This window comes from Stegodyphus dumicola, chromosome 1, assembly GCF_044657685.1.
Source record: "Stegodyphus dumicola isolate Sdum_Otavi_A_Nest chromosome 1, ASM4465768v1".
NCBI classification, from domain to species: Eukaryota; Metazoa; Arthropoda; class Arachnida; order Araneae; family Eresidae; genus Stegodyphus; species Stegodyphus dumicola.
In genome coordinates this window covers 164,983,211-165,009,524 of record NC_140768.1, presented here as the reverse complement: position 1 = coordinate 165,009,524, position 26,314 = coordinate 164,983,211, and the positions used below count along the sequence as shown (strand labels likewise).

Sequence of the window (26,314 nt, the reverse complement as noted above, 5' to 3'; positions counted from 1 at the left end):
ACATAAATGCTTATTGAGACTGTAGTTGCAAGTTTTGGTATAGTTTTCTTATTTAAGTTTAGACTTTGCAGAAGAATGTCCGATTCTGCATTTCAGTGGCTCTGTATTTTGTTTTGATACTTGAATAGGTGTCAAATCCAACTTCATAAACACAGCAACTGAGAAAGGCTGCAATACTAATTTTGCTTTCTTAGATAAGATTTTGATTTCATCTTGTATATGCAGCCAAACTTATGGTAAACTTTGATTTTAAAATATGTATTTTAGTTCGCTTAAAGACCCCATTCTGCTGAATTTAAGCTGTGTAGTTTCTTGTTTCCACAGAACACATTCAGAATAGATTTAAAATCATCAGACATCTTCTCTTGAGCTGCTGGAAAATAATATTCAAACAAGTCTTTCTAAGCTTCGAGATGCTCATGAATATTTTTCTGTTATGTTGTTCAATCTCTAATTCTGATCTTATTTTCAATCAAGAAGTTTTATGTAAGAGGTATGCAATTGATATCTTCTTTACTATGCACTCTCAACAAAAACCAATTTCCTTCTAAAAGAAGACATTTAGACATTCACATAAAAATTGTGGCATTTTCTTTTAACAATGATAGATTCATTTTATTTATTTAGCTAAAAATGTAAGCCAAATATATCAATTCTGTGCACTTGTTTATAAGAACTATATTCTGAAGAGCCACTAAATCTCAACTTTATGATCAAAGAATGTTTTGATGACTTATTCCTACACAAATGAAAGAACCTGTTTCTGTGATTAATATTTATTACCATCATGTGGTTAGAAGTGCTTGACCGGATGTGTAAATTAATCTAAAAAATTTCATTTTTCTTTGTTTTCACTGTTTATGAAGAATGTTTTAAAACTGCAAATTTTAACCACTATAATTCAAACATTTTACTATGCTGTACAAAATGCTAAATACATACAAAAACATACATCTTATATTTGACCTATCCCTAACATAAAGTCAAAATAAAAGACAGATAAAATTATTAGATCAAATATTATCTTGTGAAAAGCTTGAATTCAGAATTCTCATGTAACAACAAACACGTGTAGGTAGAAGTAGGTGAAATATCCAAAATTTCACCACTGCTCCATACAGGTACAGTCCCACTGTACTAACCATGTATCTCCATCCCTTTTATGATGGACAGCCCCACAGGGGATGGATCTGAAGATTTCTCACCTTTCTTTCCCTATTGCCAAATTATTCAAGAGGCATCTCAACTTGCCAGTATTACTATGCCATACAGACAATGGTGACCAGACAAAAGCCCATTGGACGAAAGCGCACGCGACAAAAGGCCACAAAAAAGACCCCACTGCGATAATTGCCCACGCGACTAATACACACACTGATGAAAGCGCACATTGATAAAAGCCCACGTTGATAAAAACCCACATAGATATAAGCCCAGCCTGATAAAAGCCCACACTGATAAAAGCGCACATAATCAAAAGGGGCTTATGCTTTTTTAATTTTTTTTTATATATTTATAATTTTAATCATAATAAATGGAGTATTCAGATCTGAATTCTAATGTCTCAAATATGACTGTTCGTATATTTTATCACTACTTTGTTTGTTCAATTTATTAGGTTGAAAGCAAACTTTCTACTCTCTGATTAAGTGATTAGCTATAACGTTTCGATGATAAATCTGAAATTGCATTTTATTTACTTATTTAACTTGTATGTGTATGTGAAAATGAAAAATATCATTGTGGAGTTTCTCACATGCTATTTTTAAGGTAATATGTCTGAGATTAAATATAATTATGTTTCATTATTAACAACGAAAACTTGGCTAAGAGATATTTTATTCTTTACTTTTGACTGAGCTTATTATCAAAGTTTAAACATATTTCTCATTGAAAGCTGTTTTGAATGTAACAATTATAATTTGGCAATTTTCTAGAGATATTTTCTTTTAGATTTCAAACCAAGATAAATTAAATTTCAATTAAAGATAAATTAAAACTGTCAGCTGACGCCCTGTCAGAAAATGAATTCCAAATGTAACCTTTTAATCTTTCAACTACAGCAATTTGGAATAGTGCTTTTAATTTTAATTTTATTTATTTATTTTTTGGGGGGGATGGAACAACTCTTAGAAGTCGATATGTTTGCAAATTTAAGTACAATCACCTCAAACTATAGTAATAAATATGTAGCATTTTATTAGAGATTGCGAAGATGGCAGAGAACAATGCATATAATAACATCTAATAAAACTTTGTCACTACATAAATATAAATTTATAGTCATCAGATCCAAAGTTCATCGTTTTTAGATTCTAAGTATACATATTATATAAATTCATCATTCATTAATAGCATTATGTATAGTAATAGAAAATTAGTATTAATGTTTCAAATTGAAATTTTTTAATAATTTGTCTGGCATTTGCTGCATATTTGTTCAAGACGCATGGATATCAGTTATACAACATGGAAAATACACAGAAAGCAGCTAATCTTATACAACAGCTGATTGTGAAAGAAAAATTACAGTGCTTTTAATTACAGTTATAGTGCTTTTAAATCTCCCTATTGTAAATACCCGTTTTATATTGACATTAGATTAAATTAATTCCATTATCCATTAGAAAATAATTACAGTTAATTATATTTATTGACGGCATTTCTAAGAGGTCGCCTTATGAAAGGGAACTGCATTTTTTGTGAACATAAACGAAAATTGCCAGCGAATATCACATTTCTAAAACCACCATATCTACAACCAAAATCCTTTAAAACCGTGAACCGAATAATTGTTACATTCAAAACAGCTTCTCAAAAAAGAAATAAAAAAAAATCAAGTGTTTTTAATTAAAAAGTTAATAGTTTTAATAATGAAACATAATTATATTTAATCTCAGCCATATTACCTTAAAAATAGCATGTGAGAAACTCCACAATGATATTTTTCATTTTCACATACACATACCAAAGTTAAATAAGTAAATAAATAATAAAATGCAATTTCAGATTTATCATCGAAACGTTATAGCTAATCACTTAATCAGAGAGTAGAAAGTTTGCTTTCAACCTAATAAATTAAACAAATAAAGTAGTAATAGAATATATAAACAGACATATTTGAGACATTAAAATTCAGATCTGAATACTCCATTTATTATGATTAAAATTATAAATATATAAAAATAATTAAAAAAGCATAAGTCCCTTTTAATTATGTGCGCATTTATCAGTGTGGGCTTTTATCAGCGTGGGCTTATATCTATGTGAGCTTTTATCAACGTTGGCTTTCATCAGTGTGGGCTTTCATCGCGTGGGCAATTACCATAGTGGGCTTTCTTTTGTGGGCTTTTGTCGCATTCGCTTTCGTCCAGTGGGCTTTTGCCTGGAAACCACAGACACTACATACTTAAAAGCATCCACACATTTGTGGGACCAAAACTGAACGCAATGATACACAGCAGACAACATTGCTACTGCTATACAGATCAAGCAATTGAGAAGAGGAATCTATTACAGTTTTGGATCTGTTTCACATCACATGATTAAATTGCATGTCTTCTAGTCAATGACGCTTCGGCTGCTAGAGGAGACTGAATTTGTTGAATTTCCATTCAGAATGTAATTTCTAGTTCCCCCTTTTTAGTTTACTTTTCTTTAATGTTATAAATTTTTATTTTTTACTGGAGTGGCCATAGAATCCTTGTTAAGGGTAGGTTAAGGTGCCTTTAATGCTCTGTGGAGCACAATTTGGGAACCACTGCTTTAGAGTACTTCCAAATTTTGCTAGTTTGAAGAATTTGAACCAAACTTGATGTTTAATTAAAAAAAAAAAAAAAAAGTATATTTCTCCCAATGAAAAGGCAGTTGCTCTTTAAATGTTGGTTATTTAGCCATCTCATCAACGAGAATGTAATGTGGGGTTCAGCAGAGGGGGGTAGACCAACATCAAATCCATGGAAAAGGCAGAAAACAGCCAGAAGCATCCGTGCCTTCTCTGGGATTCAAACTTAGGCTTAGGGCTTGGATAACCCATTCTCCTACCACCATGACAACAAAGTGGCATTCCAATACAAAACTAACTACCATTTAGAATTTATTTCTAAATCTTGATACACTTTGCTAATTATAAAGTCATTACAAGCTTATATAGCACATTATTAAAAAATAAACTGACCGTCTTAGATTGCACAGATAAAAGTTGAAGCTGTTCTTTAAGACTGTTTAATTCTCCTTGGAGATATGACTTTTCTTTATTGCATTCTTCATAACGTTCTTTGACCAGAACTATTTCTTCATGGGCATCAGCTAACTAGAATAAAAGAAGATGTTTGTTTATTTACCAGACCTTTACAGTAAATATTCTTCTAAAGCTAAGCTATAATTTTACCTTTTTAGCTGTTTCTTCTAATTCAGATTTTGAAACTACAGCATGGCTTTTCCAATAATCTCCATCCCTAGATCCTAATGCTGCTTCAAGTTGTGAACATGATTCTGCCAAAGCTTTACTTTGAGTTTCTAGCTTTGTATTTTCAACTATACACCTGTAATTAAATAAAAAGTTATTACCAGCATTTTAAAAGCACTTTTTCTGAACTTAATTTGAAACAAAACAAAATACCTCTATACATGAAAGCTTTTAACCAAATTTCAGTTGAAATGAAAACACTTATTAGAAAAAAAGTGATCCTTATTTATACAAACTTTCTTTTACAGTTCTATTACAATAATAAAGTATATGAGATTTGCATCACCATCAAAACATAAATACTATGCACTGAAATTTATTGAATACATTTACTAAAGGGTAGAAAAAAAGAACTTACTTTATTAAATCAGCTTCTAAAGCTTTAACCCTTTCCTGATATATGGCACATTCTTTCTTAACATGTTCATAATCTACTAAAGTAAAAGATTATTTTCGACTTTGCAGATAAAATTTAATACATTAGCTAACTAAAACAACAACATTACAATAATGAAGAATGTTCCAAGTTCACAAAAATGATCGATAAATAATGACACATTCAACTACTTACTCTTTGATAATTCAGTCTCATTTTTATTTTCTTCTGGAAAATGAATTCCAGTAAGCTTTCCTAAAAAGATATACATAACATAAAGAGACTTCAAGCTTTATACATTGTTCTTGAAGGAAAAAGACTCACAGACATAACACAATTCACAGAGTATTAAATTTCAAATGTACATTTACACTGGAGAGCTAAAACATCATGACACCTACTCAATAATGTATTGCACAACCTTTGAACTGAAAAACAGCTGCAATTCGCCTTCACACAAGTTCTTGGTAGATGACTGGAGACAGATTGTACCAAATGCCTAAACAGCAATCACGCAAAGCTGAGATATTCCGACATGAGGGTGTTTGAGCTCTGATCTGCTGCTCCATGTCCCAAATGTGCTTTATCGAGTTAAGATTCGCCAAGTTAGGTGGCCAGGACATTAATTGATATTCATTCTTATGCTTCTTGAACCACTACAACACAATTTGAGCCTTGTGACATGGGGCGTTACCCTGCTGGAAGATCCTTTTTTCACTTGGGAAGACAGATGTCATGTAGTGCAACTGATCCACAATTATATTCAAATACTCTACCAGGACTTAAAAGAGAAGCGCTAGCTCATAGAGCTTTTTCCCCTGAAACAGGCACCGGGGAGTGATGACGTAGCCATGAGGACATTGAGCAGCGGAGATGCAATTGACAACATAGAAATTAGTGTTTTAAATTTAAAGAACCAGCGTTTAAAATGAGCTGTGTATGAAAGATAGTTCTAATTTAGAAGAGACAATGTTACTGTAGTATGCGTTTTACACTGAACATTAAAAAAATTAATAGTTCTTACTCAATTTTAAAATAACAAATAAAATACGCTAATATTAACATAAAATTCCTTTTTTTTTTTTTTTTTTTTAAATTTGCACAGTTTTTTTTTCTTTAAATGTCTGTTTATTTCTAATCATTTCTTTATCTGTGATTTAATTAAGAGAACTCTACTACTGCTTCTAAGATAACTATAATAACAGCTATTTAAAATTAATCAAAAAGCAATCTTAAATTGGCATAGTAATCTAAGTTTGAGTTTCAGCCTAATTGTAAATTTTACGTTGGTAAATTTCCCGATTCAATATAATAACATATTTTTTTTAAAAATAATTTTGTAACTTAGGCTTACATCAATATTACATTTAAATAAATACATGTAAGATTAGACAAAACAACTTTACTTACAGTACCTAAAAAAAAAAATTATTTAATTTTTCAAAAGTCGGGATTAAGGAGGCAAATCTTCTTGTGCCAATTACTTTAAAGTTATATTATTATATTTTATCTAGAATGCTAAGCTAGCACAAAATTGAATCAATAATAACACAGGATACAATAAAAATAACTTTAACAATAACTTAACAAAATTAGTTCTCATTTGAAATATGCTTTACGCTATTAACTTCTAAACTGTCATCTACAAATATTTCAAATCAAAACATGTTATGTATACTTTCTTGTACAGTCACAGTACAACAACAAGTTGTTGAAATATTATTTATTGGCTGCCACATTCGAAGCAATCCACTTTTTGTCTTTTGGACTGCTTCTCTTTGGGAAAAAACATATGCATTTCTATTTAAGAAACATATTCTAATAAAAGTTCTCACTCTGAAAAATAAACGAATTGCTTCTCTGTTAACTTCAGGATAATGTTTCTCCAGCTTATTAATTAAAGATCCAATTACAAGCTTCCCTTTATAGTAAGCTGTACCATGAACTGCACAAAATATGCTTTCGAACTCACAAACTATATTCATCTATGAATGGGAAGGTGTAGTCAAACCTCCTAAGGACAATAATTTAATCCATTCTGAATTAAAATATTGGTTCATCAGCACTATTGTTAGATATTGTTCCCAATGATGGGTCTTTGTTTCACACACGGTAAGCAATATAACCTGCAACCAGTGGCGTGTGGTCCATATGTGCAGGGTGTGCACTGCACGCCCTGGCAAAATTATGAGAGACAATAATTTTCTGCACCTATCTTTATATGGTATATAATATATATTATGTTGATTTGCTTGCTTGTATTCCTGCAGTGCGTGCGGTACTAGGTGCTGCACCACATAGCGCGTTCAAAAGCAAACGAACATGGGAAGTTTTAATGTGTACGCACTGCGCACTAATAGAAAATCACATACGCTTTATATGTATGGGCTACTGGAGAAGCACAGCATACTATAGCAAGTGCAGCTAATTTTTCTGCACTTGGCATTCAGAATCATCCAAAGTTACGGTTTATTAAGCGTTGTATTAGAGCGGGGACTTACGTGCTGAAGCGCTTTTGGTTTTTTAACTGATTAACGGGCCATACGATTTTGAAGACAGTTAATGTTTAAATTTATATATTTTAAGATTTTGTTTTTATGGAAATATAAAAGAAGTATTTCATCAATATAAAGGGAAATGTTTTAGTGTGGTAAAGTAATTTTGGTGATGTATTATATTTATAGAAATAATTCACTGAAAAACAATTTTGTTTTGTTAGACAAAAAAGAAACGAATTTTAACAGAACAGTCCAAATTTTACCATTCATTGTGTCCTACAGACAGTATATCTGTCTAACACCATATCCCTGGTTTTGTTTCTAAAAATTGTCAAGATGTTTTTCACAGAATATATGATTTCCAAATGATAAAAACAATTAATAAATATAATTTAATCCACTGACCGAACAAGAAACAGTTCGTTGTATTGTGTCAGCATGCAGTGAAATCCTCTGCACGTGGAATACACGTTCAGTTTGTCATCACCAATGAGCATCCTGATGATGAGGCACTGCAGCGGTGGGTGCCGTGTGGTGCTACGTTTGCTGAAAATATAAGTTTTTCATGGAAGCCCGAAGCGTTGCTTTTTCGCCGCCGATATGACACCATACAACACAAGACATGATTTTTGCTTCAGTGCTAGTAGAATTCTCGTAAGTTTAGCTGTTTTTATAGTTATACCTTGACTACTCGTATGTAAATATTTCATTTATTGTATTCTTTAAATTTATACTCATAATAAATAACCCATTTCAGAATGGAGAACTCAGATGTCTCAATAATTAAAGATTTATTGGAAAATACATTTTCTAGACGAGACGTTACTACAAAAAACGAAATAGTTAAATTAAGTAGACCGATGCTGGATATTATTCTATCGCAAAACGTTAAGATTAAAGGACAACAGTGTGTACGACATTTTCAAAAATCTATGTATGAAAAATTTAAATGGTTAACCGGTTGTAGTGAATTGAATAAGTTGTGCTGTTGGCCATGTTTACCTTTAGTTGTAATTGGAAAGTACAAGAATATTTGGACAAAACAAGGCTACAGTGATTTAAATCATCTCCACGAAGCTGCAAAGAAACATGAAAAAACACAATCTCACATAAATGCCGTAATACTATTAAAAACATTTGGTACCGCCAGGATAGATTTAATGTTAGATCAACAAAAGGCTTCATCGATTGTTCAACACAATGAAAAAGTAACAAGAAATAGAAATATTCTCAAGAGATTAATAGATGTAGTTTCTTACTTAGCAAAACAAGAAGATGCATTTCGTGGACACAGAATATAAATTCCCTTAATCGAGAAAATTATATAGAATTAATAACTTTAATTAGTAAATATGATAACCTTTTAGCAACCCATCTAAGAACTGCAACTGTATTTTCTGGAACCTCTAATAGATAAAAATTAGATTATTGCATCGATAAAAAATATTGTAATTTCAGAAATTAGAAATGAGGTAAAACAAAAGCCATTCGTTGCTATTATGCTGGATGAAACATCTGTCAAAATTTCTGGTAATCTAAGGTAATATCTCACAAATCCCAATTATCAGCTGCGCTACGATATGTTAATAATTGTAGTGCACCAATGGAAAGATTTTTGTTTTTTAAAGATGTTAGTGCTGATCGTGCAGCGGAAGCTTTGTGAAATGTTGTGCAAGGAGCGATTTTGAGTTGGGGGTGTGAGAATAAACCGATTGCTCAAACGTACGATGGGGGGGGGAGGAGGGCAGTCATGGCAGGAATGTTGAATGGGACGCAGAAAAAAGTAAAAGACATTTTTCCAGAAGCTATGTTTGCGCATTGTTGCGCACATGTACGTAATTTAGTTCTATCGCAATCTGTATTGTTTATAAAAGATTGTAAATTAATTTTTGCAACAATTTCTGGCATAGCCTCATTTTTTTCCGGTGTCTACAAAAAGAAATCATGTTTTAAATGAAATTATTAAAAGAAAATTTCCAAAATTAGCTACAACATGTTGGAGCTATTCATCTCGTTAATACCATAAAAAGTGAAAGGCAAGGCCTATCTGATTTATTTGAAAATATTATTGAGAATCCAGAAAGCTGGGATAACGATACAATTAATATTGCAAAGAGTTATCACATGTTTTTTTTGAAGAATTTAACGGTAATTTTCTCCTACATATTTTTGCCAAAGTGTTTAGTTATACTGATGTTCTATTTGATATTTTACAAAAAATTAACTTAGATATAGCATATTCTAGTCAAAAAGTAGAGGAAGTAAAAGATGCAATTCAAAATATGCGAACTTCTGTTGCATTTGATGAAGTTTATGAAGAGACTATTTCTGCAGTGGGTCCCCCAAATTAAAAAAAACGTCGTGTAAATTTACAAAACTCAAGTGTAGACCAAGACCAACATTTTAAAAATTTATATTATGAAATAATGGACACTATTTATTGTCAGTTAGATGTCTGTTTTAAAAAATTAAATTCGCTCAAATTTTTTTGAACTAATGAATTTCAGTTTTTTTAAGAAATATCAAAGTAAATTTCCGGATGAATGCCTGAATTTGTTAAAGAACGCTTATGCAAAACATTTCGATTTTGTAAAGCTAACCAATGAATTATGTGCTCTTTATCGTAGTGAAGCATACCACGAAATGAATTTATCAAAACTTATTCAGCATATAATGCTGAATGATTTGACAGATGCCCTAAGCGAAGTAAATAAATTGGCACATTTCATATGTACAATTCCATTTTCAGCTGCTTCAGTGGAGAGATCATTTTCAGCATTGAAAAGAGTAAAAAATTTTGCACGCAATTACAACGAGCAAGGATAGATTAAGCGATTTATCTCTAATAACAATAGAAAAAGAAATGTTACACTTCTTACAGTCAAAACCAGAGTTTTATGATCATGTAATTCATTTTGTTAGTAATACTGATAGACGTATGGATTTTGTGTACAAATGAATTAGTTAAAGAAGTGTTTAATGTACATTTTTATGGTTTTATTATTATTATTGTTGTTGTTCTCTGCACACCCTGCATGAAAACCTACCGCACGCCTCTGCCTGCAAAATATGTTAATGCTTCTTTTTCGGTGGTCGAAAATTGTCTGGCGGAATTCAATTCTAATTCCCAAGCCATAAGAGAAGGTTCCTCTATGATATCCAAATTCAAATCATCAATAGTATTTAATGGAAAAACACCTTCCTCCTCAGTTTTCAAAGCTCTTTCAAGTATTTCTGATGTTACATATGAATCAATATTTCTGCTTTCTTTAGTCATGCACACTTTTGAAGATAAATTTGGCAGCTTATTAGCGAGTATTAATTGCTTTAAGCGGTGTATAACTTCACTAGATGATGGATAGTCATTAAACCTACCAAGCACTCGAATCTGACTAAAGAGACTTCTTGAGTTAATCTAGAGGTTAAAATATATTTAGCATCATACAATGATTTCAAATCCTGGTGTAGGCCAAAAAGAGAATTTATTGAAATTATTATTCTTTTTTGGAAAGGCATTATGTTGGATTTTCTCTGAACTCTTAATCCACCAATGACTTTGTTCATTAATTCCAAAACTAGAATTTGTTTTTCATGATGTTCATTTAATCCAAATGCTGCTTTAAGTATTTTATCTGAAGGAGAGTATGGCTTGTTACTATTCAAAACATCAAAAAAATTGCCGATTAACTCAAAGAAGTCAGATGTTTTTTGATTTCCTGTGAGGTGGAGTATACCTTTTTGCTGTAGTTCCTGAAAATAACGTTTTCGCTGGAACGACTTTTTGTCTTGCATTTCCCTTGACCATTAAATAATTTGGTTTTAGTTTGTGACACAATTTAATTTCTTCTGAATCTCTATTTAAAACCTCTTTAATAATATTAACATTTAAAACAGTTCCATCTTCTAAAACAAGTCCTTTATCTAAAAAGTGGTTTCACAGTAATTTGAAGCAGTGCGCTAAATATGCAAAAACCCATATTTTTTTCGTTTGCAATACTGTATTTGGAAACTGAGAACTATTAATCGAAATCTGTAACTCTTTCCACAAAGTAGTAGATCCTCCTAAATCAGACACTATTTGCTTTGACTTCTACTCCAGATGATTGAATATGTCTTACGAATGAAAAAAAAAGTTCTTTCTTCATTGGAGTGTTAAAATAAAAAAATATTGTTTCCACTGCGAAATGAGACCTCTGATTAAAACAAACTGCACTTTTTGAAAAGGACCAAGAATTTGGTCCAGTCTAGAGTCATAGCAGAGTTTAGAACCTATATGCATTTCGTCGAAACCGAGAATGCATAGTTTTTCTACAGAATTCAAATATTCGCATTGTTCCTTCTTTACAGCAAGAACATCACTCTGTATTCCTGGACTACATGAAAATTTAGTGCACCATCTCCTTAATATGTTAGTGCTAGGTAAAGGAATTCCTATTTTTTCTTACCAAAAATCATAGCTTTTAGATGACAGAGCTCTTATGACAATGCAATGTGAAATATCTTCACTAGTCCACCGGATTTTTTTCCTTCTTTTCTAGCAATGCGTTAATCTGCGTCTTGGTTAAAATATGTTTTAGACCGTTTTTCCAAATTCTCTGATCCGTGCTGTTTTTTCCTAAATTTTGCTGTTTGGGATTTTAATTTCTAAATTTCCGATATAAATTTCTTTCTAGATGTCATCCACCTTCTTCGTCGCTGAGCAAACATTCTAAAATTTTTCTTTTCTCTATTTTTCAAAATTTTATTACAATTTTCTAAGGATATTATTTTGCTCTTCAAATTATCAATACATTCTTGTTTATCTTTACACTTAGGGCATTCAGGGATATTGTCACTTAGGACATTGTCACTTGTGAATTTTATTTCAAAATCATTGACATTTGATTTATTATTGTCAGCTTCACTTTCGTTCTCGACCTCAAAATAAATTTTCTTTGGGCTTAATTCATGTAGTTTTTCAAAACCACTCTGCATTAGTTTTCTTTTCAAATGTCTCCGATTTCTTGGTGTTATTTTGTTTATTGCATATGATAAATTTACTTTCGGCACAGTATTGCATTTCAACAGTTTCTTTTGCGGCAATTTAAGCAAGCGATTTCTTATGTCATCTTCATAATCACTGCACAGAAAATGTTCGCCACAAATTCTTGCATTTTTCACATTAATAGAATCCTGTCTTCGACATTCATGTATCCATTCTTTCATCAAAAGCAAATTGTCCTTTGGGAAAGCATGAAATACAATATCTCTTCCTTTCATATTTCTATAAGCGTTTCTATATGGCTTCTTGTGCTACACATAAAGGATACTTTAAATAGTATAGAATTTAAAAGGAAAACTGACTAAAATTATATATACAGTAGACCGACTAAAATTATATATACGATTATACACGCCTGCCGCAAAAAGTTTCTTTCTTTTTTTTTTTTTTTTTTTACAATGTCAGGGAAAAAAAAATGTTCACAAAACTGAGTGAAACGTTCAATTTGCTAACATCGTGCTTATTTATAGCAAAAATATCCCAGGCCTTCTTGGAACCTTCCCCTCTGATGAGTAAGTGATTTCTTACTCACCCTTGCAGTGCCCGCTCCACCGCCCCCTCTTGTCTTACTGACACGCCCACTTCCTCCCACTCGCCATTGTTAGTTTAAGCCTGATAGTGTTTGCGAACCAGTCAGAGTTAATTTCTTATCTTTTATTGTATTCAGTGCTTGTGCTTTTTGGTTTGTGTTTTTCGTTACCAATTTAAAATGTCAGGAAAACGAAAGAAAGTTGTGCTGACGATTGCGCAAAAACTAGAATTAATTTCCAAAGTAGCAAACGGCGCTACAAAGCAGCAGATGGAATTGGATTACGGAATTGCGGAAACAACAGTGCGTGACATTTTAAAGCAAAAAGACAAACTGGTGAACTTTGCATCAATGTCGGACAGTGCTTCCGCGATGAAAACGCGAAAAACTATGAAGGGTTCTACCTTTGATGAGCTAGACACGGCATTGACAGAGTGGTTAGCTCAAGTTCGAAAAGAGGGTACTCCTGTAAATGGTCCTATCATTGTGATGAAGGCAAAAACCTTTTTTGAGTTGTTAGGCCTGAAAGGAAATTTTGATGCATCTTCTGGCTGGTTGACTTGTTTTAAACAGCGACATGGAATTCGAGAAATTGGATTTCATGGGAAGAAACACCAACAAGCAGCCAACGATTTCCACCATAAATTTGAAGAATTTGTTTTGAAAGAAGAGCTATCTTTTGAACAAATTTACAATGCCGACGAATTGGGACTTTTGTGGAAATGTCTTCCAATTCGCACTTTAGCATTTGAAAGTCAAAGTAAAGCAGCGGGTCACAAAAGCAGCAAGGAAAGGATCATTATCACGTCTTGCAGTAATGCTTACCGGTGGACATAAAGATTTGTTGTCATTGGAACGTAAAAGAAAAAAAAAAAAAAAAAAAAAAAAGAAGAGAGACAGAGAGAGAGATCTTTTAAAGGCACAAGAATAGAAAATTTGCCCGTTGATTACTTTAACCAAAAAAAAGGATGGATGAACCGAAACATTTTTCAAGAATGGTTCGAAAAAATCTTTGTTCTTCAAGTGTGTAAACATCTTAAATCGAAAAACCTGCTTGAAAAAGCTGTGCTACTGATCGAAAACGCATCTTCTCACCCAGCAACAAGCGTGCTAAAATTTCCTGATGGACAAATTTTTGCAAAGTTTCTCCCTCCAAACGTTACTGCGCTAATCCAACCCATGGACCAAGGATTCATTGCAACAATGAAGAGAACATTCTAAACCAAGCTGCTAATGACCAAAATTGAAGAAGGTTATGATCTGAAAGAGTTTTGAAAACACTACACAATCTTAGCAGCACCTACGATATTGCATCTGCATGGGACTCAGTGAAACCTTCAACCCTTATAAAATCATGGAGAAGCCAACAACAACCAAACCCCTTTGAGTTGTGAAGAAGAGAATGAAGATGTAGACACACCCACGGCAACTCTTGCCGATACGGTGAAAACAGTTCCAGGTGGTGAGAACGTCGATGCTTAAAACTTTAACGACTTGTTGGAGTGTGACGTCAACGAACCTGGCTTCGAACGCTTGACAGATGATGAAATTGTGAAGAAAGCAAGGGGAGAGACCGAGAATGAACGACAGTGTGAAGGCAAAGAGGAGTCCACTGTGCAGATGCGGAAGACTCACGAAGGGATTTTGCAACAGGTCGACGGACTGCTGAGCTACGTGGAAGAACAAGATGATGCGGAGTTGGCCGAGAAACTTATGCTACGAAAAATGCAATCTTGGATCAAGAGAAAATGCTTCCAAAGCAAGAAGCAAACACAAATGACTGATTTCTTCAAAAAGGTGTAGTTTTACAGTTATGCTTTTGTAATTACATAATACATTACAGTATTAAAACAGTACATACGTTTTAATTTTTCTGTGTATCCTTGATGCCTCTCGTAAGCATACAAAGCACTTTTCTGTTTTCATTAACAAAATGCATTTTAGGTTAGTTTTGAGTGATATACTAAAATATTAATGTTAGTTAAACATTTCCTGCTGTTCATTTTACGTTTTATTTTACATAAAACAATTTTTTAAAGTTGGAATGACTGTTTTCTCTTTTGCTATACCCGTTTTTAGCTTTTATCGGATTATCCGTGACTTTTGTCATGTCGCGCAACCCAATTCCATGGATAATCGGGAGTGTACTGTATATACAAATTATTAAATATTTGCATTATTAGAAATCAAATATGTATGATTAAAATTAATTTGGGATATGCGACCTCCAGAAAATCATTTTGCAACTGAATGAAACTACAGTTTTAAACGCGCGAAATCAGAGCAGGTGCAACACAAACATGTCAGATTACTTCTAATTCACCCCCTCCATGAGGCTCGCGTTGGCGAGGTGTCGAATAAAGAAATGACCTAGCCCTTCTATTTATCCCTGTAGTCTACAGCTTACATGGTCTGTTCAACCACAACTAAGGGTCGCAGAGCTACCAATGAGAACATCCTCAAAGCATAATACCACCACCACCAGCCTGTGTATAACCTGCTGTACAGGAGAAGCAACTGCTCGCCTGGAACATGGTGTACCCTTAGATAACCATCAGTGTGATAAATGAGAAATCATAATTCATCCGACCAGGGAATTATCTTCCACTTATCCATAGTCCATTCTCGATGTTCCTGGGACCACTGTAATGTGTCACTGTAATGTGATGTAAGCATAGTTGACAATTATGCTGGGTCAACAGAGGCACACCAATGGACGTCTGCTGCGCAGTCCTATATCCAAACAGTATCCGGTGAACTGTGTGTTCCAAAACACTTGCACTTGAACCTGCACTGTATTGGGCTGTCAGCTGAGCCACTGCCTGGCATAATTTTGCAGTACCAAGCAGGACCGTCTCTGAGCCCTTTTTCTTTGAGGACATGTGGATATCCAGCATCTTGGCGGCATCTACTGCTGGTTTCATCGCCATTTATCCACTTTCATAAATACTAACAACAATACTAGATTATGAACAACCTACCAGCTGTGAAGTTTCAGAGATACTCATTTTGAGTCTTTGGGCTATTACAATGTGCTTTCTATCAAATTCACTTAGATCAGCAGCCTTTCTCATCATTCGCAAAAGTACAAGAATGATTCCTTAATATCTCCAGCAGCAGTTAAATACTATTCCCAATTAATCACATGCTCTCTACATCAGCCAGACGAGTTCATTGAAAAATGTGGGTACGTTCATAATTTTTCATCTATTATATATAATTTAAAAAGTTTATATCAGTTTCTATTTAGACTGAACTCAAAACTTAAATATTCAAGCTTATTTTATAATCAAGACAAAATAATACTTAAAATCAAATGAAACTGGTGTTTCTTGATCATATCGTATGAAACATTAATACTCAACTTGCATTTAAATGGGTTCCTTGCCTGTTTAATACAATGCAATAAAGACAGAACATAGCTGAAAGAGGTGTGAAGGAAGCTTAATCTTTCAAAATCTGTCTAAATACTAACTTTAAACAGCACAGGGAAGGGACACTTAAAAGATACGTAATACATTCATAAAAATGTGTGCAAATTAAATAAATACATGGAGTTATGTATAATTAACATAAATAACATCCTTTCAGTGTTATTAAAATCATTAAATAAACCCAACTAAGTATTCAATACAATATTATTTCATTTATAAAAGAGAAAATTAAAAAAAAAAAAAAAAAATTCTTGTGGTAATGGTGGTGAGTGAGAGACCTTTCTTCTTTAGATATCTCCACAAGAAGTCACAGGGATAAAGATTTTTGATATTCGTGGAACACCACATAGAGCTCTAATGGTCAAGTATTAAAATCCATAATTTTGCATGATGTCCCATCAAGATCTAAAACATTCTTAATAATATTTTTTTTCTGATTTTTCACACCATACTTTTTGTGATTGTGTGGTATTTCAAGTTAGTTTCTGGTACGGTTCGATGTGGTCATCAGAAAGCACTGATGTTAAGCCCTGTTTGTTCTTAGCAAAAGCTATACTATTGCAAGTGGACGTCACAAGTTTCTTCTAGGGACAGACAAAAAATTTATACCATAGAGTTATCACATCTGAATTCGTATCTAGGAGAGATTATATACTAAAAATTAAGATACATTCTTACATCTGACATCTGTGCACATTTCAGAAAATACCACACCAAAATTTCATACTCCATTCTTAGTGTATGATATTTTGTGCGCAAACCTGCATCTTGTGAAAATAGTATTTGAAACTATATACACATAAAGAAAGTTATGTATTTTTGTTGATGAAAAAGAACCTCTGAGAGATTTTCTGCATTAACATGCAAGATTAATTAGTAATAAAATTATATTTACTTTCAAGATCCAACACCTGCTCAGTTTTTTCTTTAACATTTTGCCTGGCAGCAATTAATTGTTCTTGAACATTATGCAATTCAGATGCACTTTTCTTATAATTATTCTGAACTTCATCCAGCTGACCTATAAAACAAAATTTTTAAAAGGAGAAAAATGAAAAACCACAGAAGAATTCAGGATGTGAATAAAAACTGAACAATATGTATAATGATTTGTGAAATTTATACCACCATACAAAATTTTTTTGTGATTTATTATTATTTTTTAAAAATATAATGGAATTAAGACTTGTATTACTCAGAAATTTCACTTACCATTTCTTCATCACAAAATGAAACTGATAACATTAAAAGACACTTCTTTTTGATTTTCAAAATATATTTGATATGCTTAATAGAAATATTTCGAACTGTATTAAAAATATTCATAGGATGATGTAATAAGTTTAACACTAGATTAATATTATCATTACACACACTTGCATTTGCAATACTTTATCAACGATGAGGAAAGATTATAAAAGAATTCTAATGGATTTTAACTATTTATACTTCATTTTTCAAATCTGAGCACAGAAAGACAGGCAGACTTTTGTTACACTTCCAAAGGCAGGATATAAGACTTTCCTGAAAACAGTGATACCTTATATTTTTAATTGCCAACTAAGCCAACTAAGCTAATCATTTAATTGCCAACTAAGCTAATCATTTAAAAATCCCTTTGAACATTAAAATAAAAAAAAATTCACCACTTTATAAAATTACAAGATTACAAAACCTTCAACAGCACTCAATTTTCATAACTGAATAAATATCATTCAAGAATATTCAGACAGATTCTCATGAAGAGAAACATTAAATTTTGTCTTTTGTTTGACAAACAGTCAATTGTATCTTCATATGAAATTTACCTATATAAAATTGTTTTATTAAATTTATTAGTTAAATTTACTACAGCTGCTTTCATAACATTTTTGGCAACAGTACAGCACACTGAGTTTGTAAGCTAATTTTTAGTCCATTACTTGACTAATTATATATTTTAAATTCTAACATTCTAAAATGATATGGATCAGATTAAAAAATGTTTTCACTTATTTCACAAACAGCATTTCTGTGCAATTTCTTTTAGTTATCCCATGTAATTCGTAAGTTTTATATTTAAATCAATAAAAGCTTGACTATCCAGAAAACTCAAGAAAGGCAAATGTGTGAAAATTACGGATAGTTAAGTGAAAAACGCACTTCATGGTAGTAAAGCCAAATGAATGACGGAAGAAATTTATTATATCCATTCATACACATTTTTCTCTTTATTGCAGAATTACATAATTCAAATGCCTTGTAAATACATGTTATTCCATTTTATAAGGTCAAATTATTCCCAGAATGCAAGGGAAAAACAGCTAAATAGCAACTGCATGGCCCAGCTCTACATTTTTTAATTTTCAGAAAATTTTTCAAAAATTCATTTTTAAACTTATATTTTAAATGTTTGTCCTCTTTAAAAGTGCTAATAAAAATAACTTCTTATGGTCATGGCTTTTTACTCCAATGCAAAGAAAAAAAATTTAAACAAAAAAGACCGTTGAACCCAAAATATACCAAAGTGGAGCTAGGCCCTTCAATTGCTTTAGATACTTCTTCATAAAAATTAAAACCAACATATCAAGAATTAATCAGGTTTACATAAAATCAAGATAAAGATCTTAAGATCTGTATCATGACATCATGTATATTTGTTATTGGGTACACTATTTGGTAACAGTTTTTGTTTATTCCAAGTCCTATATCTGTTTTATAATGGTTTTACAAGGACCTTATTTGCTTAATTTTTTATTAAAAAATGAAAAATTAAAAAAATATTCTGATTAGTTGAATGCTGGATAAATGAACTGTAATTTTACTCCTTATTTTTTGTTGACCTGTGATAAAGAATTTTATACAGTCAAAAGTCGTTAATCCGGACTCGTCGGGACTTCGGCGATTCCGGATTATAGATCATCAGTTTAAATCTCGTAAGATGGCATGCAGAAATTCTAAAATTAAAAATATGAAACCGTAATTTATGAAATAAAGAACAATTATGATCTAAAGGGTATCAAAATTTGCAAAAAGAAAAAGCTTAATATTTATTTGTTTACTTTATTAAACATTTCTTTCAATGTAAGTTGTTTAAGTTTTGCTTCGTTTCATGTGATAATACTTTCTCTTTAATTCTATTAAACAGACATAATTTCTTGTTCAGTTACAAAGTTCCGCCGTTCAAGTCCTATAATTGCTGTATCAAGAACACCGACTAATTTGTCAATCGAAATTTTTTTGTTTTCAATAACCTCTGTCACTTTTCTTCGCTATCGGAAGCGAATTATAATGACGAAGAACTTGTTTTAAATCATATCAAAGACGGAGCATATCGAGATGAAATACTACATTTGGTAAGGAATTATAAGCCAAATAAAATAAAAACATCTGCGCTGAAGATAAGGATAGTGCTGACAAATCAACTTCCAATTCATTACGCGCCCGCCGCCGAGCAGCGTGAAATTGATAAACAGATTTCGGATTTCAAAACATACTTTCGCTTTAGATCCTTTACATATTAACAAATATATATCGGAAATTCTATTTGATATAATCGAAAGTTTAAGCTTACTTTTATAAAATTGCTCTTACAGTCTGCAAAAAATAATAAGCCGGATGCAATTCGAAAATTAAGGAACAACGCAATCATCAACATTAACTGAAATAGATAATTAGATAATTTTAGCTTATATGTCCATTATACATAAAATGCGCACGCGAAAACGTATTCTGCACTTGCGCACACTCATATGCGCAGTCGTAAAAGGTCTTACGCGCACGCGTGAACGCCTCTGCGCATGTGTCAACGCGGCGCATGCGCAGAAAGTTTTTAGTTTTGATGTCCGGATTATAGATCATTCCGAATTATGGGTGTCCGAATTAACGACTTTTGACTGTATAAGACCTTTGATGACTTACTATAAAGGAGTATGTAGTTTAAAGCGGGCGGGGGGGGGAGTAAAGACTAACACATTTTTTTTTCTTTTTTTGGGAAAAACTAGGAAGTACTCTTGTAATGTAACAGAAAATAAGTCATACTAGTCATACTTTTAAAAAAATGTGCGAGTGCATTCGAACCTGAAGTTTGAAAAAGTGATTTTAGGGCAAATGATGCAAAACGACACAGTCTGAAATACAGCAAACTACAGATATACTGTATAATTATCTATCCCTACCACAGAGACATTTATTATACCAGCTGAGAACTATGCTCTAGCAGACCTGATTCTCTCAATATACTATACATAGAATCTAATTCGTTCTTTCATCCTCGAGGCAGGCCTACATGTTGACAGTATAGTAGGTCATTAGTCCTCTTTTGAAAGGAATTTAGGCGACCAGGCTTTGAGACAAAGTTGCCACTACAAGGTATCTCTCATAAAGGGGTACTCTACAATCTTTTATCACACAGAAGGTTCAGTAACATTAATCAAAATGTTATTGGGGATATTAAAAGAGGTACTGGGTCTGAAGTCATAACAGAACATCAGTGGCAAAACACTATCTGTGATACAAAATTAAGAACGAGAAATGAAACTTTGTGAGAAGATTACAGGATTTAAAGAGCATTATTACTACCCCCTCAAAAAATATAAAGATATATGATAAAATAAAATGAAATGTAAAATGTGGAATGCTAATCAATGGATAGAAGATAAAATGTGGAATATGAATCAATGGAAACTAGCAGATTTTCACACTGAGAATATCAGCAGCAGTTTACCAACCAGGCTGCCTTCTTGTTCTTTCTTGCTTTTCACAGTTCATCCATTTAATGTATTAATATTTCATAATTCACCAATTTAACATATAATTGCATATTGTTGCTTAATTGTTCAGGTATGCAGTACTTCAATAAATCAGTTTAACCAGAATTTTCTTATACCCCTTTTCCTATGTCTGTGAGACACTAATTTTAAGAGTTCTATGTCAGCATTGGACTTCAAAAGAACAGTATTTCCTTAACATTAATCAAAACAATCTTCTAGATGGACTGCAAATTATTGAGAGTTCTTTCTCGAATATCAGCTTCATATTTTTAATAATATATATATATATATATATATTTGAATACTTTAATCAGTTTTCATACAAATGCTATGAACAGCAGCATATTTTCCTTTCATTACAAAAGAAACTTCACAATTATGTTCATAGCAATTGCAAAGTAGGCCTGCTTTTGCTAATAAAAGTTTCTCTAATGTGTCATTATCATTGTCAATACTGGATCTAATTTTAGTCCTTGTTTTAGTAACAACACAGAAAATCCTCTCACACTCTGCATTACTATGGGAAATTATCAGGATGGCCAACATTATTATTCTAGACACATCACTATACTTTAAAATTCCATCAGCACCTTTCAGTTTTCCAATTAAACTCCACTGGGTGTCATTCCTAGCTGATTTTATACCTTTATCTAAGTTTTCTAATTGTAAATAGCAAAATTGTGTATGCAATTTATCAGCTGCAACATTAAAATCATCGTCTTTCATAACTAAATTAAGTAAAACTGAAAATCTATTCAAAATATACCTTATATCAGAAAAAGATGCATTTGCTAGGGCAGAAAGACCTGCAACTTTAGCATATAAAATCATTTCATTGTTGATTAAAAATTTATGGTGCCTGTAATAACATACTTGGCAGTAGTAGCTTCTGTTGTGGAAATAAAACTTATTTTTGTCTTCCTCTGAAAGTTCTTTTACCATTATGTTCGTTGCAGCCCCTATTACTAAAGCTTCGCCTTTCTTTTCATTTTCTATTTTACCATAAATCACATGATATATACACTCATGTCCATAAATTAAGAATAATGCAAAATCAGGCAAAGGAAGAGTTAGAAGCAAAACAAATTTCACTTATTTGTAAAGTTTATTTATTAAGCAAAAGGTAAAGAGAAAAAAAAAAAAAAAAAAAAAAAAAAAGATGCTATATGTTTGATATTAAAAAAATTAGCGATTTTTTCCTCCCTGGAGCAAATTACAAAAAATAATCCTATTTACAAAAAACCAATATTACATGGTTGGTATGATTGTTAATACATTGTATGTCTCCCAGACGATGCAATACAGTCCGTACAACGCCTAGGCATGCTGAGTATCAAATTATCGATCTGATCTTGGGGAACATTATACCACTCAAAAAGCAATGCTCTCCGAAGTTCCAGTAGACATGTAAGAGGAGGTTGACCGGCTGCAACTCGTCGGCCAAGCATGTCCCACATGTGCTCTACTGGATTCAAGTTTGGTGAGAATGCTGGCCTGTCCATACGGGTGATATCCTCTGACTGAAGGCATTCGCTTACGATGTTTGCACGGTGAGGACAGGCGTTGTCATCCATAAACAAATTGTGCGCCCATGGCGCCCAGAAACAAACATACATGTTCTTCCAGAATGACATCCCGATGGACTTGGTTTGTCATGGTTCCAATTTGAACATGCAGTTGATACTTCCAGTTGGGTACGTCTACACTCCAGACGGCCGATAATTCTACCACATAAAAAATCATCCAAATGCGTCCTTTGTGTCATAACTATTTGGTTATTGCACTGAAATGCTTATAAAGCGCATGCGAACAATTTTACTTCTTTGCCTGTATTCCTTATATATCACTCTTACACTCTTGTCATTGTGATGTACCATCGGTGTCATCTGGTTACTTCCTGATATTTGCATATGATTCTTGAAGATGTGTGTAGTGATTTTACAGGTGATATATTTATTTTAGAGTTTGATTTCCACGTGACTCCGAATTATCCTTAATTTATGGACATGAGTGTAGAATTAGAAGATGAGACAAAGACTGGTTTTACAACCTTTGATAAAATGTCTTTAAACAGATCATTGCAAAACATTAATTCACAGAGTTCTGCACTGCAGAACTGTGTAAAGAATATTAAATAATGGCAAAAATAGAGCGTACAAAAAAAAAAAAAAAACCTTTGTTCAGGTCTGAAGACAAAAACACAAATATTCATTATTTACAAAATAAATTTAGAGCAATTGGAAAATGTTTCCCTTGTCAAGCAATTTTCTTTTGACAGAATTTTATATCAGCTTTCAAATTATATTTATAGTATTATTTTGCCAATTAAATTGCTCATAGATGCATAAATTTATTTTTCTCACACCTATTTTTAACAGTGCATGTAGTAACTAAATCTCCCTTTACTTTAGGTATTATAACTTATACATACTTTTATCTTAACTTTAGAAGCATTTACTTCTTTAAAAAATGCAAGAAGTGAAGTTCATTGATAGATATTTAACATTTCTTTAAATATAGCCAGAATGTACACATTTCAAAACTTTTCTTATTTCAGAATTCAGTTTTCCCTTCCTTTTAGAGCTCTTTCGAAGATAATAATAAATATCAACAATGTGGTCATCCACATTTATTTGCACAGAAGCTGCCACTTTTTCAGCTGCTAAATTCATGATAGGGGCACCTCATAATTTGAAAATCTGAATTTTCCATTTTTAAGATGCCTGAAACAACAATCTTTAAGCCTACTATTACTGGTGTATTGTTTATAGCAAGCGTTAAATGAATATTCAGAGGAATTGCATTTCTTTTAAAGTTTTAATAATTAATTGTACTAAAGCCTATTGAATCTCCTCCTAAAAAGGGGACAGAAAAGTAAACTACACTCAGTTTTTGAAGACACTGAATTAAGAAATGAAACATCAACTGGATTTTGCATCAGTTGCTTTCCTCTGTAACAGGCAGAATGGAGCTGTTTTAATGCAATTGATAAAGGAAGATTTATTTTTCATGCTCATGTTTTTAACAATTGCAGCTGTTTTTGTCCTTGCTTTTGAGTGTTTCTCAGTGATTTCATGATTGGGAAACATTTTTCTAAATAATACAATATAATATTTTCCGATGCATTCAGTGGCAGGTTGTGCTCAAGTAAAAAGGCCAAGACAAGCACAGGCATTTTGCTATAATAACTTTTTAGTCCTTTGTTTCCATCGAAAAATTAAAAATTTTTTTTTAAAAAATACAACTCTCATTCTCCTTGTGTTTTTGCATAGGCACATGCTTGAGAACATCAGCTCTTCCACCATGCGAAATCCAAAAGTCGCAATGACAAATGGTATACACCACTAATGTACACTGTTTAAAAAAAAAAAAAAAAAAAAGGGGGGGCAGTTTTATATCTCTCATTCTACTGGGCCGATTGACGGAATTCAAATTGGGTTCCTGTCTCGAAAGCACGAGTTAGGATACATATTAGATTTATATATAGCTCTACTCTAAACATGGTTACTTTGACACGAAATCGGACTTTTTTTGAAATAACATACCAATTTTTTTACATATTTCGATTCTACAACTCAAATTACGCCTAAATATGAAATTTTGTAAAATTTGGAGCGAAATTTACGAAGAAATTCACAAATTTATGTTGGCACTTATTTTTCAGTTTGCGCCAAGAATAGTTCACTTGGCAAACTCCTTAATATATGGCAACCTAGTTTCCTTTCCCGTGAGAGGAAAAAAATTCACAATCGTTCCTTTTTTCCCAAATAATATTCTTTATATTATATTTTTAATTATAACTGTTATTATTTTACGTATTTTTTTCTTTTTCGATTTTCATTTTAATTAAGTTGCATGCATACCTGCCAACCTCTAAAGATAAATATTCAGAAGATTTCTCCAAAATTCAGAAGAACACGAAGAATTAATATCATGCTTTGATATTAAAAAAATAACAATTTTATACAAATAGAAAAAAGAAAATTGTACTTACATTAGTAAATCTCAATTAAGTAGTAACTAAAAAATTTATTAGGAAACATAAAACAAGAACTTAATGTTACACAAAAAAATTATTGCAATGAATTTAGAGTGCATTTTTTGGCTTAGCCAAAAAATCTTTGGAAAATTTCCTGTCATAACAATTAGTTTCCACATAACATTTAGCAATTAAAATGTTTTCTAGAGTTTTTGGTGAAATTGAAGAACGAAACATAGTTTTGTTTTTCTTCACAACACTGAAGACTCTCTCGCACTCAGCATTACTGTGTGGAATTACGAGAATAGCACATAAAACTCTTGCTAGTCTATTATGTTTTGGTGTTCCATCAGCTCTTTTTAAGGTACCAACGAGGACATCAAGTCTATCTTCTCCAAAACTGGCAAAGTCTTCAAACTGTGTAAACAAACATTCTGCCAAAATGACATTGGCATCCGAATTCGTAGCCGAATTTGAAAAAAAAAAAAAAAAAAATCATCCACTTTCTTTGACGTTGTCGAAGCCGAAGCATTAACTTCATGCTTTTTACATGCTTCACAATGTCGCTTCTTCCACCGTGACTTATTATGAAGTCACACACGCACACGTTGCAAAATGCATAGTTATTTCCTGTAAATGATTCTTTAATTGTTGGAAATTCGGCTTTGTAGGCAGGCTGAAAATATTGACAATACGGTTTTTCTGAACTCATTTTGTAACAACGACATATTAAGAAAATTCATAGCATGTGGAATATATATATATATATATATATATATATATATATATATATATAAAAACAGAATACGACAATCCACGCTAAAAAAATAATCTGCGGCCCACAAAGAAAAGAGTGGGAGAAACAAATTCAGCGCATTGGCTTGGCTGGTTAAGCAGCGAGTTGGGAGAAACCGCAGGCTACTGGATTCGAAGTAGTCGGTAGTTGGCGGTAAAACACGATGCAATTGGCGAAAAATTCTAAAATTTCGACAAAAATTACTAAAAACACTTGAAAAAGGAAAAAAAAAAAAAAATCGTAAAAAATGGATTACGATCGTAAAATCGTAAAGACAAACGCATTTTCGTAAAAATTATGAAAAATTCGTATAAGTTGGCAGGTATGTGCATGGTTTCTTTTGAATTAACTGTTTTAAAAATTTCTGTTTACTCTTTCGAACTGCGTAGTTTAAATCAAAGGTGCATCGTTTATTTATTTATTTTTTCAAATAGTTTTCCTT

The 26,314-nt window shown here is 32.3% G+C and overlaps 1 protein-coding gene across 5 annotated transcripts in view; it reads right to left on the bottom strand.

Annotated features, from left to right (window-relative positions):
* The window catches only part of Slmap (Sarcolemma associated protein), a 213,729-nt gene that overhangs the window by 7,562 nt on the left and 179,853 nt on the right, over nt 1-26,314 (bottom strand). For 2 of the 5 annotated variants that reach the window (XM_085822917.1, XM_085822914.1), the window contains exons 17-21: nt 17,242-17,367; nt 5,040-5,099; nt 4,827-4,902; nt 4,391-4,544; nt 4,178-4,312 (exon numbers count right to left, since the gene is read on the bottom strand). In XM_085822917.1, coding sequence (XP_085679043.1) covers nt 4,178-4,312; nt 4,391-4,544; nt 4,827-4,902; nt 5,040-5,099; nt 17,242-17,367 — 551 coding nt within the window. The remainder of the gene's footprint in view (nt 1-4,177; nt 4,313-4,390; nt 4,545-4,826; nt 4,903-5,039; nt 5,100-17,241; nt 17,368-26,314) is intronic. The other 3 variants (XM_085822923.1, XM_085822927.1, XM_085822929.1) reach the window with 3 other exon arrangements.